Source organism: Harpegnathos saltator, unplaced genomic scaffold (assembly GCF_003227715.2).
Source record: "Harpegnathos saltator strain DR-91 unplaced genomic scaffold, Hsal_v8.6 scaffold410, whole genome shotgun sequence".
Taxonomy (NCBI): domain Eukaryota; kingdom Metazoa; phylum Arthropoda; class Insecta; order Hymenoptera; family Formicidae; genus Harpegnathos; species Harpegnathos saltator.
In genome coordinates this window covers 17,501-32,500 of record NW_020230218.1, presented here as the reverse complement: position 1 = coordinate 32,500, position 15,000 = coordinate 17,501, and the positions used below count along the sequence as shown (strand labels likewise).

At 42.4% G+C, this 15,000-nt stretch overlaps 1 protein-coding gene across 8 annotated transcripts in view; it reads right to left on the bottom strand.

Annotated features, from left to right (window-relative positions):
- The window catches only part of rols (zinc-RING finger and ankyrin repeat domain-containing protein rolling pebbles), a 32,233-nt gene that overhangs the window by 15,900 nt on the left and 1,333 nt on the right, over positions 1 to 15,000 (bottom strand). For 3 of the 8 annotated variants that reach the window (XM_025301349.1, XM_011137427.3, XM_011137431.3), the window contains exon 2: positions 11,647 to 11,801. In XM_025301349.1, coding sequence (XP_025157134.1) covers positions 11,647 to 11,743 — 97 coding nt within the window. In that variant the 5' untranslated portion in view covers positions 11,744 to 11,801. Of the gene's footprint in view, positions 1 to 436; positions 508 to 4,249; positions 4,429 to 11,646; positions 11,802 to 15,000 lie in introns of those variants that run through there. The other 5 variants (XM_025301351.1, XM_025301350.1, XM_025301353.1 and 2 more) reach the window with 5 other exon arrangements.

The following is a 15,000-nucleotide window of genomic DNA, read 5'->3' as shown; positions in this document are numbered from 1 at the left end:
AAGGAATGTATATACAATCATGTATGATCATGCCCTACTTTCCCCTTGAAGGTTCACACGATTCCGCTGATCGTACTCAAGAAAAAGAGGAGGAGGAGGAGGAGGAGGAGGAGGAGGAGGAGGAGGAGGAGGAGGAGGAGGAGGAGGAGGAGGAGGAGGAGGAGGAGGAGGAGGAGAGAGAGAGAGAGAGAAGGGGATGATTTTTGCATACAATTCGCGACAACTCGTCCATTTCTATTAATTGGAATTGATCAGCTATTATAGGTCATATATATAGGTCATATAGATTAGTGATTGCTTTGATTTTCAAAATAAATGTAGCAGACACGATGCGGTAGAAATTGTGGCACGCGCGCGAGATCGTCGGTTTGCTCCTCCGCGTATTCCTTAACTCGCATTACAGTCGCCCACGAAATAGATGTGAATTGTTACGCACAGTCGGAATATTTCGTAAAGAATCGCATCGTACAGTCAGCATCTGTCCATTTATGGATACATCGTTGTGGTCTAGAAATCAGCCATATAATTATCGTTATTATTTATTCGTCAGTATGTATTTTGACTATACAAATCAGATTTGTATAGTCAAGTTTATAAACAACAGATTAACAAAGAAAAGCATCGAAACAAGCGGATCGAGAGAACAGGTATAAAATGTAGGAGATTTAGTACCTTCATATCGCGGATATCATTTCATTTTATTAGAAGAGATTTTATTAAATAGAAAGATGTTACCGAACAATATCACAAGAGAAATAGACACACACACACACATATACATTGCGCTCGTCTACACGAATCAAATTTTTGGCGTGTAAAACGATCACGGGACAGCTAAAAAAGACACGCGACAATCATGCAGTTCTTAAAAAAAATTCTATTTGGTCCATCCTCTTTATTTGTTTACTTGGTCTTTATTTCATTAAATGTTCTCTTTAAAATATAAAGAATAATATTTAATTGACAAATATATAATGTATTATATATAAAAAAGTAATGCACACACACGCATATTGGAGAAGAAAAATATATACTGAGAATAGAATCAGAGGGAGAGGGATGTTCAACGTACAGAATACACGTCAAATCTCTTCTTTTTCTTTGATGAAGGAATTGTAAGTTGTACGTAGAACATTTTTTCCTTTTAACATTTGAAAGCGACTGTAGAATGTAGAGTTTACGACGCGAAGAGAAAATGACGTCAGATAAGCGATGTGAGATCACACAGCGTATGTAGCATCTTCGAGACCTATTTCGTACAATGTACGTGTGCTCGATGAGATGCCAGGGGATTCGTTTCTCAAAAGAATATTCAGTCAGTCACAAAGGAGAAATATCGATCTCTTTGGACAACTGGATATTCTACGTTCGCACAGGTTCGCTGACGGGAACTCGAAATGACAGGTTGCATGGCGCCCCGCAACCCTTGCAGCCGCGTAAACAGGTGCGTGCATTTCGTAACGATGCGTTTACCGCGTTGACGAGCGTACAATCGTAAAAGTGCGAGTCATGCCGAAATGTTAGCAAATTTGGCTCTCTTTTCCCGCGCGCAGCCGTACTGTTTTCTTTCTTTTCTTTTCTTTCGTGAGACGCGAGCCTCTCGAAAGAACCGCTTCGACCGACCTACTTATTGACACGATGAACGCGCACTATACAGGGTGTATCCGAAATATAGGTGACAAGTTAGTTTTCATGTTGTAAGTTGTAAGATATGATTCAGAGCGAGCGAGACAACGAAGAAGATAATCTGTGGACGAATCAAGGAGCTAACGCGATATTTGTCTCTACCATTTACGGACGGACATCTCTACTATTACAGCGGTATAATGTACTGCGCATGCACATCATGCCAATTTGTATCTTATATTATGAAGCAGTGCATTAGAGAAGAGAGAACAACTATGAGATTCCGGGACATCGGACATGATATATAGATGTGTGCACTTTAGGTGCAGTTGACAGAGAAAGTTAGACGCTGCTGTATTCAGGGCAAGGTGCGCGTTACAGGTGTGCACATTTCGCAACGACGCGTGTTGCGGGTTGTCGTGGGATATTAGTCTCCTGCGCTTTTTCACACTCGATAAACAGACGTTTGAATGACATAGGAGAGGCTTGTACACCGTTTTGTAAGAACGGCTCTCTGAGCTCAACATCAGACAAGATACGAGATGAAGTTTCAGTATTTCGCAACAGTACTCTCCTCGGATGGCTGTGTGGATCGGCTCGGTCGTTGTGCACGCAGTCGCAAAGTCGCGATATTCATCCGCCTCATGCGTCTCGTTTCGCGTTTCCTGTTCCGCGGAGAGAATCGCACGGATCGATGGCGATATGTGCGTCACGTTATCGCCGAGCATATTGAATCTCGACTCCGTCATAAATACAGTTAATTCCGTCTACTTTTGATAAGTAGCGACGTCTTATCTACAACTCAACCATCGACGCATGCATTTGTGGCCGAACATAACCATAAATATAACTGCTAAATATAACTGAGATAGAACCGAGTAGGTATCGGAACAAACGCGCGCGTTCTCCCTTTCTACTGGTATGACCTCTCTTGTTGCGTTTGAGCGATTTTGCCAAACTTGGCACCGAGCCGAGTTCATCGAATACATCTAGTGAAGAATTGCGCCAGTAAGATTCGCGATATAGAAATTTGTGTCCGTGTGCTATTGCGACTACTTCCTTTCAACAACATCAAATCGCGGTGCCGATGATTTGGCTTACCTATACTTATATTGTCGATTGCGTCTTATCGCGTGGTAAGACTTTGTGAAACACGACAGATAGTCAATAAACGGTGTAACCGAGGACGTGGTCCGTTTCCAAAATAACGTATTTCGTGCGATTCAGTTATCAAGCATCACATATGCAGACACACGCACGCGTATGCGCACACTTGAAAACGGAAGTTTATTGCTCCACTCTGTCAACTATCGAGACGTGCTTTGAGAATGTATAGTAACACACTCTTCAGTTTCTCGCTTTTGATTCGCAGACTGTCAAACATCAGAGCGAACCTCGTGGCGCGTTCAATCTTCGAGTCTAGGCCTGAAGATTACTGTTATTCCGCTGGAGGATCAACGACGTTGAACTAACGCTCGACAACCGATAGTTACGCGACTCTTGCTGAAGGGTCTCGATGGATAGCTGGACTCTTTTATATTCGAGAGAAAGAGAGAGAGAGAGAGAGAGAGAGAGAGAGAGAGAGAGAGAGAGAGAGAGAGAGAGAGAGAGAGAGAGAGAGAGAGAGAGAGAGAGAAGGAAAAGTCTTAGGTAGAAAATTATTTTGATACTTAATATTCGGAGTTTCCGAATTGTGTAAAGAAACGTTAAATTTGATTGGCGGATTGAAAAAAATCATTCGATAATTAAAGTTACTAATGATTAAATGTAAGCGAACAATTAAGTTTACATCTCTACATGGGGATGAATCTATTCAACACATTGAACTAAAGGCTAAAATGCACTTGTATTGTATGATATTATCAAATTATTTTGTTTCGAGAGAACCGTGCAAATTCTATTTTTCATTCAGTAGAAAAATTTGATTACTTTGCATTCGACCACTTTTGTACAAAAGTGTACAGTTTATCGAATTTTTTCAGCAGTGTCATCAAAAAGTATGCGTGACATAAGAAAGCATCGTGCGGTAGGATTTAATTGCGTATCCGATAATAAGCGACACATCCGATGCAAGCGATCTAAGCACTGAAAAAAGATCGATTCTGAATTACCATGCATGCGCTTGCATTCCCGCGACGGCCCGGTCGTCAACGACCCACCCCTATCTCCCTCGTCTTCTGTCTTTTTACAATTAAACGAAAAATACACCGACTATATATAGCAGCGTCTCATAAAGCTACATTTTATTAATTAACTGGTAAAAATGCATATACTCTGATATTTTTCCATTTCTTTTTTAAAATCACAACACGCATCATGGATTTTTTATCCTTCAACTGTCTTGCTAAGATAATTTTAACAAGTGATTATCTTGTGATACAAGAATATAATTTCATCATTACAATCTGTCGATTGTTTTTCATGCATAAACAAATTCGATTTCGATCAAGCATCTCGGAGGATCTCTCTCCCTCTTTCTCACTCTTTCTCTGTGTGTGTATGTGTGTGTGTGTGTGTCACAAGTAAGTTGGAAGGCTAAAAACGCAATTAATAAAGTTGTAAAGACTATAAAAGCAATTAATAAAGTTGTAAAGTAAAGAAAACAGAAGTACAATAATCTCACCGAGTACGGAAAGACTGAGACCAGAGCCAGGGCGAGGCGATCTCTGTCTGTCGGGGGGCGCCATGTCGCTTCTTTCTTTTTTAAACTTTCTCTTGTTCTATCTCTTTCTCTTCCTCTCTCTCTCTCTTTTTTTCTCTTTCATACACACGCACACACACACACACGCACGCACACACACACACACACACACACACACACACACACACACACACACACACACACACACACACACACACACACACACTTCCGTTCACTTTGTAGATAAATGTCCTCTGTCTCTCGCTCTCTTATACGCGCCGACACGCGTTTCAATCCGGCATCAAATACTTGCACATCTCACAACGCAACACACGCGAATCGCATCTTACATATCTTCACACATGAGTGAACGGTGCGATGCAGCTGATGCAGGAGAACGACTACGGCGAATCAGAACATACACCAATGACAGCCACGACTTGTGGTTAGCTACAGAACGCATGTACAACGGCTAACGACCAAGTCTCGAGAACCTGCCAAGATTTTCGATACATTATCCGAGCCTAGATTACTATTACTTGAAATCATCGGTGAAATATCGACATGTAATGAACACCCCCCCATGCAACAAGAAACCTCACAATGAAGGCTCGCGACGCACTGACTGCTTCTCGACCGTCGGCTTCGAGCGTAACGCGGAGCAACGCAACACAGCGCAACGCGTCGCGGCGTGGTGGCTGTTCGCGTGACGCCTGGCTGGGCTGATTGGCCGACAGGTCGACCGGCCGACTGGTTGCGACTGGCTTGGTCGGTGCGGTGGTCGCTCGACAACTTTGCCGATCCTCACGGTCGTTCCTTCGATGACGAGCCGTCTGTATCTCTCTCTCTCTCTTTCTCTCTCTCTCTCTCTCTCTCTCTCTCTCTCTCTCTCGAACGAACGAACGAACGAACGAACGAACGAACGAACGAACGAATGAACGAACGAACGAACGAACGAAATCTCTCTCTCTCTTTCCTCGATGAAATCTCTGTCTTTCCTTTCCTCTTCTCTTCTCCTGAATCCCACAGTTCGGAACCTCTCTGCCTCGCTACATCCTCTTCGTCCTCTTCATTTAGCTAGAACAGCGCACGCGCAGTCGCGAAGCAATCGTAGCAATCTGAGAGTCTACCTGTTCCTGTTCTCGCCTCACGCTTCGTACGCTCACGAGCTTGGGAACGGTTTGTAAGATCTATTTCGGCTCTATTAGTTGGCTCAATCAGATCAACAGATTGTAAAATGTTATAAATCACTCACAAGAGTCGTTATTTTTCTGTAGACTAATCTTCAAACATGAAACAAGAAGAAATAGAAATAATAAAACAAGCAAGCGGTAGCGAGAAAAAATGCGTCCTTACGATCAGCGCATCATTCATCGAGTTAACGATCGATACGGATGCGTGCGGCAAACGGAAAGCATACTTCCTTCGCGAGTCATCGGTCGTGTAACAGGTGTAGTCGTTCTCCGGGCTCGACTTTGGTGACTTTGTTACACGCAAACGAGATGTTACTTTCTACTTTCACGTCTCCCAGTCTAGTGCACGATCTTCGATATGTGTGAGTTAGCATGCGTTTTTCTTGAATCGCGGAAGGTCATCACTGCGGAGGCTCACAGGTTGCGAAAACCTGGGATCGAGCATGATATGAGAAAGAGAGAACGAGAGAAAGCCGTATGCGCACGCGCTCGCCATGTTCTATCCTTGGTCTAAGCGCCAATGCTGAGCTGTACGCAATTCTACACGTCTTTTCATTATTTCTCTAGAGATCAATGACCGTATATTGTTTTATCGCTAGTTTATTAAGTTATTGATTGAAAGTAATTTTTTAACACGCTTGTAATTACTCTCCTACATAACTACATGATACTAATACTATATGATGTTAATATCCACGAGCCACGATAGTCAAGGAGTAAGATAACTATTAATACGGACACATCAAGTCAAGTAGCTGCTAAGCTACCTATTACTTCTATCGGTATCTATCGGTCGTATTGCTACACACCGCTTCGTAAAACCGTAGTGATTGGTTCCCACTTCGCTTACGCGACGCAACAGGTTTCAGGCTAAGTGTATCAGTGCTACACGTCAATATAGAAGAAGATGGTTATGTGAAGATGATGAAAGAAAAGTAATAAGATAGATATAGCCGATGAATTTGATGACCCCGTCGATGAATTATTACACAGCTGACCGGTTTTTGCAATATGCAAAATGCATATTGCAATATGCGACCTGTATTATTTCTCCTTTTATATTCACCTTCCTATATGGTTTGAAAACTTACAACTGTATTTTATATACAAGTTGCCGTAAAAAGATATATTTTGTGTAAAGAGAAATAGAGAATGTACTATCTGAAGGTGATATTTTCCAAGTGATTTGATTTTTCTCTCGTTTAGCGGAAGTGTCCATCGGTATAAAATAGCCAATCTACCAGTCGTAAAGAAGTAAAATCTCTATGACGGGACCGTGGATTTGTCGTGACGTTAAATATTGCATCTCGAAGAAATATGAGTCCGATCCACGTTAATGTTGAAATGGTAATTTTATTTGTGGTAAGCTAAAGGAACGACAGTTAGAAGGAAGAAAGGTGGGAGAAAATTTCCACAGGTAGACTGACTGCATTCATTCTTCAGGACAGAATATTAAATGAGCGATATTTCACTTGGCCTACGATCATTTCAATGTTATATAAAGTTATTCCATTTATTGAACGAATGAATACCTGCTGAGTAGACGGGGAGAACATAATGTTTACGAAATGCGATTTAAAATAATGTTATGCTCGAGTCAAAAGCCGCTGTTTTTGTTGATTCATTGCCCACGACGCTTGTGAAACCCGGGAAAACTCGATTATAAGTAAAGACAAGCACATGATCCCGATACCGGTACCGGTGCAGTGGACGTGCAAACGTATAAGTGTACGTCGTTGCACCTTTCTACGTGGGCTAGTATAGCGGATGTGGGTGGGCGGACCGGAATCGGATCTATAGTGGTAGACAGACAGACAGACAGACAGACAAACAGGCAGGCAGGCAGGCAGACAGGCAGGCAGGCAGGCAGGCAGGTAGGTAAGCAGGCAAGCAGGCAGGTAGGCAGGCAGGCAGGCAGACAGACAGACAGACAGGCAGGCAGGCAGGCAGGCAGGCAGGCAGGCAGGCAGGCAGGCAGGTAGGTAAGCAGGCAAGCAGGCAAGCAGGCAGACAGGCAGGCAGGCAGCCAGGCAGGCAGGCAGGCAGGCAGGCAGGCAGGCAGGCAGGCAGGCAGGCGGGCAGGCAGGCAGGCAGCCAGGCGGCAGGCAGACAGACAGGCAGTCAGGCAAGCAGGCAGACAGACAGGCAGGCAGGCAGGCAGGCAGGCAGGCAGGCAGGCAGGCAGGCAGGTAGGCAAGCAGGCAGGTAGGCAGGCAGGCAGGCAGACAGACAGACAGACAGGCAGGCAGGCAGGCAGGCAGGCAGGCAGGCAGGCAGGCAGGCAGGCAGGCAGGCAGGCAGGCAGGCAGGCAGGCAGGCAGGTAGGTAAGCAGGCAAGCAGGCAAGCAGGCAGGCAGGCAGGCAGGCAGGCAGGTAGGTAAGCAGGCAAGCAGGCAAGCAGGCAGGCGGGCAGGCAGGCAGGCGGGCAGGCAGGCAGGCAGGCAGCCAGGTGGCAGGCAGACAGACAGGCAGTCAGGCAGGCAAGCAGGCAGGCAGGCAGACAGGCAGGCAGGCAGGCAGGTAGGCAGGCAGGCAGGCAGGCAGGCAGACAGGCAGGCAGGCAGGCAGGCAGGCAGGCAGGCAGGCAGGCAGGCAGGCAGGCAGGCAGGCAGGCAGGCAGGCAGGCAGGCAGGCAGGCAGGCAGGCAGGGAGGCAGGCAGGCAAGCAGGCAGGCAGGCAGGCTGGCAGGCAGGCAAGCAGGCAAGCAGGTTGACAGACGGGCAGAGCTCATGCTGAAACAAGTATCGGTAATTAAACAAGTATCTCGTTAGACAAACTCATCGTTAAAAACGACGATGACTTGCGCTACGGTCCGCTTCGTTTCAATAAAGTGAAAAGACTTCACGTGACAAAAGTAACCATGGCCGTGATATATCATTGCAAGTTGAACATTGAAATCAGTAACTGCTCCAAATGATATTAATGTGTATTTATTAATTCGAAAAGGTTTGGCGCAATTGTGTGCGGTAATCTCGCAAAATGACATGGAAAGACAAAGACGACACTGTAAAACAACAAGTAATATGGATGAAAATATAACTTAAGGATTTTGTTCGTTTTTCAAATAGCATGGCAATAATAAGTAACAAAACATATCCATAGATGTTTTTAAAGCTTCAATTAAAACGCTACGAAATTAGGCCACGAAAACTTTGATGAACTTTGCTATCGTTACAACGTTACAGCGTGTTGCATATTGCCTATTGCAAGGCGCAGAGAACTCATGCCGTGTTGCAAGACAGACCTTATACGGATCCCGACGAGACTCAGTGCGGAACAAAAAGAACGACTGCGCTATATCATACGCGTTTGGTGAGTCTTACTGGCGATCGTCGAACACGAGCTACAATGTACGTTCAGTGCTTAAACATTCAGTGAGATTACACATTTTGCGTTTACACCACTGACGAAGATATATACATACGTATAAAGGTAATCTTATACGAAGGTACATACTATACTTCGTATAAGATTAGGAATTTGTCTTCTAATCTAATTTGTCATTTCATCTCTGACCCAACGATCGTCATAATCGCGCGTAACGTTACAAATTAAAGGTTTGTATTAATTACTCGTAAATTTCTATGTCTCTAGAAGCTTAAAATCTGAACGTTTACAAAGTCATGATATTGAATAGGACATTGGGAATCGTCGACATAAGAGGAATTTATCTCACAATTAAACTGTATCTGCTAAAAGCTACAAATCCGTACGTAGAGCTTTATAACGTCGAATGGCATTTCAAAGGGAGAGAATTATTCGCGTTAGTTGAAGCTCTACCGACCTATTAGGTACAATTGGGTGCGTGGGCAAAGTTAAACGTTAAATCGTTCCGCTAATCGTCACGATAGGAGACGATGCGACGGGACTGCTCGCCTACGTCTGAATTTCCTGTAAAGTCATGTCTGAAAAGAGCACCTCGAGAGGTCCTAGTCAGATGAAATCTAATGAATTTAATTAACAAATATGAATAAACATCGTCGATCTTTCCGTACGAGGATTTAGGCGAAACTGAAGTCATATTGACGTCGATCAAAAGAAGGGAGAATCGTCATAAACGCCATTTAACCTCATTTTACGTTGCCTTTCCAGAATTTACAAATGCAGTAATTATCATCACATCACAGAAACGAATAGGCACTAGTGCGGATATTACGGCAATCGCGCGTTTATGGCTTATCAATAAACGTCTCAGCTGCGACAACGCAGATTTTTCTCGCATTATGAACGTACGACATATTTTGACGATTATGATGTTAATGGTAAGCTGAACCTCGTGCTTAATTGTGAAAATACTGCCGTTCGAGTAGATGGCAGGAGATGGTACACAATAATCTTTCCTTATGATTCCTTATCGTAATTAATGTGTCTTGGTCATTTTGTGATCCTCCACACTCTCCAAAAAAAAAGTGTTTCTTTTTTTGTCGAGGGTGTAGAGGATCTTGATTCTCTTCGCCGGAATTTGAATTTGTCATCATTTCATTGTCAGAAGAAGCTTGAAAAGTTAGCTTTTGGATCTTACTATATTCTTGTACAAAATATTACACTTAGCATTTTATTTTCTCTTATTTTCCATTGGTATACGACATTGTATTAGGTGTACAAATTAATTCGATGCCTTTTTTCATGAAATTCAAAGTTTATTCACAAAAAGACAAATATATATTTAATAGTATTATGTTCGAATAATAATCTCCATTATTTTCAATGAATTTATTCCATCTTTCGAGCAACTGATGAATATTCTCGCGGAAGAAACTTGACGATTTGGATTCGATAAAGTCATCGATGCTTTTTCGGACTTCGTCAACTGTTTTAAAGTGTTCATCAGTCAGGTAATGTCAAAGTAACCGAATTAGCTGGTAGTCTGGACGAGATCTGGTGAATAAACCTGGTGTGAGGGAAAACTTCCCAGTCCAATGTATATATATAGATGACGTCCTTAATCCCTTTTGCGGTATATGGTCGAGCGTCGTCATACTGTAAAATCACTTGCCTACATCCGTTGCTAGTATAAGGCCTCTTTCGCTCCAACACGTCGCTCAAACGGATAAGTTATTGATGGTAAGATACTTTGCAGTAACAGTCTGGCCAGGATCCAGCAATTCGTAATGTACCATACCCTTCATATCTTACCCGATACTCAGCAAAAGTTTTTTTGCATGGATATTGGATTTCGGAGTCGATATCGACGGTTGACTGGCATCTATTATATTAACGAATTTCTGCGTTTAGGATTGTTATATAATACTCATTTTCCATCACCCGTAATGATTTTGTACTGTAGAAAATCTGTTCTTTTAAATCGAATCAGCAAAAATATTGCCGTGTCGAATCTTCGCTCTTTATTTTCCGGGCTCTGGCGGTGCGGTGAAACCCATTTACCCTCCTTCTAAATTTTACCGAGTTGGTACAGACGATGAGATATGCATTATTGAATAACTTCGAGTTTTAATGTAAGTTCCTGTTGAGTTCGAGCGGAGTTTTCAGTTTCAACAGTTGCTCGAGTTCCTCATCGTCAAATTTTTGTAGGTGACGTTGTGGATCCGAAAGATCCTTCATCTTCTGAAACTTTTGGTTTTTACTTTCACCTTTTACTTTTACTTACTTTTTACACGTTTTATGTGTAACAACGTCTCAACTCAGAACGGCACAAATTATTTTCATAGCTTCAGTAGCATTTTTCTTCAATTGAAATGCGAAAAGATTGTCTCAATGTCTCAAATGCTGCTTATTATCGGCTGCATCATCGTGTCCACTGCTGTTTCGTGAGGTTATGTCGCCTGCTTCGCCAAAGCATACAGTGTGAAAACTTGAAAACTTAGTTAGCACACACTTACAAACCGCAAAAGGGCGGGAAGATATTTAGTTTCAAACGGAGTTATAAGGCATGAAATGTAAAGGCACTGAATTAATTTGTACACCTAATAATATATAATTATTTTTATAAGAATTATTGACATTTGGTCTGATTCTCTGATACCTTGCACTAAATTTTAGTACATTTTTACAGGATTTTAAAGGTATGTTCACCAATCGAACAAGACTCGTTTTGTTTTCGTGGCGAAAAATAATGAACGGGAAGTGCATCGTAAGAACTTACTGAAAATATCGACGATCTCATACATATGCTACACGGTATAAAGAAATGACTTTTCTGAGATTTACACGCGAATTAATACTTACCATTCTTGTAGACTTCCGCGTTAACCAACGTCTCCTCATCGTCGGTGTCAGGCTCGAGGGACACTGGCGTGCATACGATTGAATCCCTCGATCTCATGTTTTTTCTCTTCAGTCGGTTCAATTTTCAGTATATTCGCTGTACATTCGATGACGAACTGAAACATAAAGTATAATTAAGAATTATATGTCGCGCATATATCTCTTTTGAATTTGCCCCGAGATTCTGGTATTTCAAGAGTTGTCATTCTTTCTTTAGGTAGAAAATATTCTATTTCCCACTTTACCTCTCTCGTAATTTTTTTAATTAGCAATTTCGACTCGATCTTGCATAAATTGTCTGACTGGGTGCGCGATTTTATTTCTGAGTTATTATAATCTGATATATTATGTTACCTCTACCTATATTTTAGAGAAGAGGAAAATTTTCTCTATCAAAATTATCGTATCATATAACGAATGAGTTGGAAAGTATTCAATATATACGATTCACTACGAAATTTCTAGATATTTTCTCGCCTAAGATAGTTTTCGCGTAACGCTAGACGATGGGTGAATCATCTCGTATAATTTAAAGTAATCATTCGATATATCGGCACAATTTGTCCTCCTTTTATTTTCCTTTTGTTCGTCATGTTCTAGAAGAGCCCATGGCAACCGGTTCCTCGTAACTTTGTTCACGGTTCCTCCTCAAGTTCGGGGTGTAGAAGTTATTTCGGGAGGCGCGACCGCCGTCACCGTCTGGGCGTACCGGTAGACGCCGTCATTCTTCTGGGATTTGATATCTTCGGGAGAAAGATTGTCTCTCTGAGAATGCTTCTACGATATATATTGTCGCTCAATATTTTCTCGTTTCACGCAATTGTAATTAAGGGACGCAGGTTTCTCGTCATTAATCTGCATTCGTAACAAGATTCATAAGAAACTCGATAAAAATATAATTTCGAATCATCCTCGTGCTCATTATCTTAGATAAAAAAGTATCGCAGCTATGAATACAGGATAATTGTCACTATTAGTTTCCCCCCCCCTTCTCTCTTTTACTTTGTCGCACAGAGAGACCGATGTAGAGCTCCATTCGGGATAGTAGCACTGCGGGACCACGCCTGTGTATGCTCGCAGGGGGTCCCGGATATACTTGGAACAAAAAAGGCGGAAAGAACCACAAGATCGATCGTTTCAGCGGCCGTTGCTCGTGACGCTTTCAAAGAAAAGTCCCGCTGAAGAAAGCCGCATTTACTAGACCAGCAGTAGTATAAAAGCGCAGAAAAGCCAGTCGATATTTCCGCACCTGCACCTGCTGATGGCGAGGAAAAATACGCGGTCAGATAAAGTGTAGTTTCAGTGATGATTCAAAATGGAATAGAATTCATTCCATTATACGAATGAAAAGTCACGATAATTGGAGTAGCTCGATTATCACTTAATTTTTGAGATGGAATTTCACACTCGAAGAAATTGAAGAAGAATTCAAACGTTCTCAACTAACGTAAATTATATGTTTAAGAGAGGCAAGAGAGAGAGAGAGAGAGAGAGAGAGAGAGAGAGAGAGAGAAGATGAAAGCAAGAAGAATCATTTCGTACAAATGATAATTCGTTTATCAACAATTTTCGACATCTTATCCCGATGAAATAAATACTCGCGACCGAAGCGTCTGCGTGTCGCATCGATCAAAGTCGATATACTCCGTGCGAGCGCGGCTACGTTAAGGTCTGCGCTTGTTAAGCAAATTAAGTAATTAAGTTACGGACGAAATAATTTGCATGATGGTATGCTAACGTGAAAAATGGAAAGTAACGTGGGATACTACCGACAGGATATGTTAGCATCCGTTTCATTCCAGATTCTGTCAATGAGTTCTCACATAATACGTCTTTGTTGAGACTAATGCCGTGTTCTCGCGCTATTGATCGCGTTTATGACAATGCATATTCGTCTAATCGACGATCTATAATACGACGACAAGCCAACTTGCTTGTACCACATACGATTGTATGTAGCGAAGGCGCGCGGAAATTTGAATTTACATCAGTGTTAATCCGTTTATTACTGCTTCATCGCTAGAGATCCGTGCCAATAAAGGACTTTGCTCGCGATGCTACCTCAGCTTAGATATCTCTCTTGGGCTTAGGATATCCCAAATCACGTGAGCTGTTCCTTGACGGCTGTTCGTTTCGGGGTGAACGAACTCTACTTCCCCTAATCGGAGACGACACGTTCTACCTCTCTGCCGCAGACGTGCACGCACGTGCTATACTCCGTATAGCGATGTGTGCAATGCGATCAGAAGTTACGATGGGAGTTGTCTATAAAGTCTAAACCCTATTACTACATGGTTTATGCACCTGATGATCCTGCAGAGGATGGCGAAGGTAAATTGACAAACCTAAATTGCCGTCATTAGCATCAGTCCTTGTCCGAAGTTGTTAGTTATATTTATATTTATCTAAGAAACGAGATCGAAACAAGATTCCTGATCGATCTGCGCTTTGATCTGTTCCTTCGTGTGACGCGTCACATGACAACGTCGTACGATAACGCGAAATCTTTGAATGAGTGACTTACGACATTACGGATCGCGAATTTGCATCGTTATGGTTTTATGTTTATTTAGAGATCAACATTCTCGAGTCTGCAAGAGTTTCCCATAAGATTCCACTTCATAGAGTCTCATGCCACTCGCCTCAGTTTCGACTTTGTTCCCTACCCCTTCGCACTGCAGTTGGAGCTGAGCTAGGCGTGCGAGGCATGCGAGTACACGATGACAAACACGTGCGCGTGCAGTAGCGCGGAGAATCCCGGTGACGAATCATCAGTCAAAACTCGAGGAATATACTTTAAGCATTAAACATTTTTGCATTTTACAATTACAAGGTGTATTGTGCGCTGAGCATTGTCGAGGACTATGTTATGTTTACAACAACAAACACGTTGGACTTGAATATGCGCTTGAGAGCAATTTTGCTGACTACACACGGGAGGGTAGCTGTGTTTCGGCTTGACGAGTGACTGTTGGATGCCGACGAAAATAGCGACACGACAGCGTTACACACCTATAGATACAACTAGCGTCGGCATTGACTAGAGAAAAGAGATAGAAAGAAGGGGATATGTATGTATGTGTGTGTGTGTGTGTGTGTGTATATCAATACTATATATACTATATATATATATATATATATGTATGTATATATAAAAGAAAGAGAGCGAGAGGAGAGAAAGGAGAGAGGAACCGACACCCATGGAAGAAGTTTTATCTTCAGCTCGACTCCACGTATTAATTGTCTACACGATCAAAAGTTTCAATCGGTTTCGCAAACTTGTTTAATTAATGAAGAATTAGAATATGTTAAATC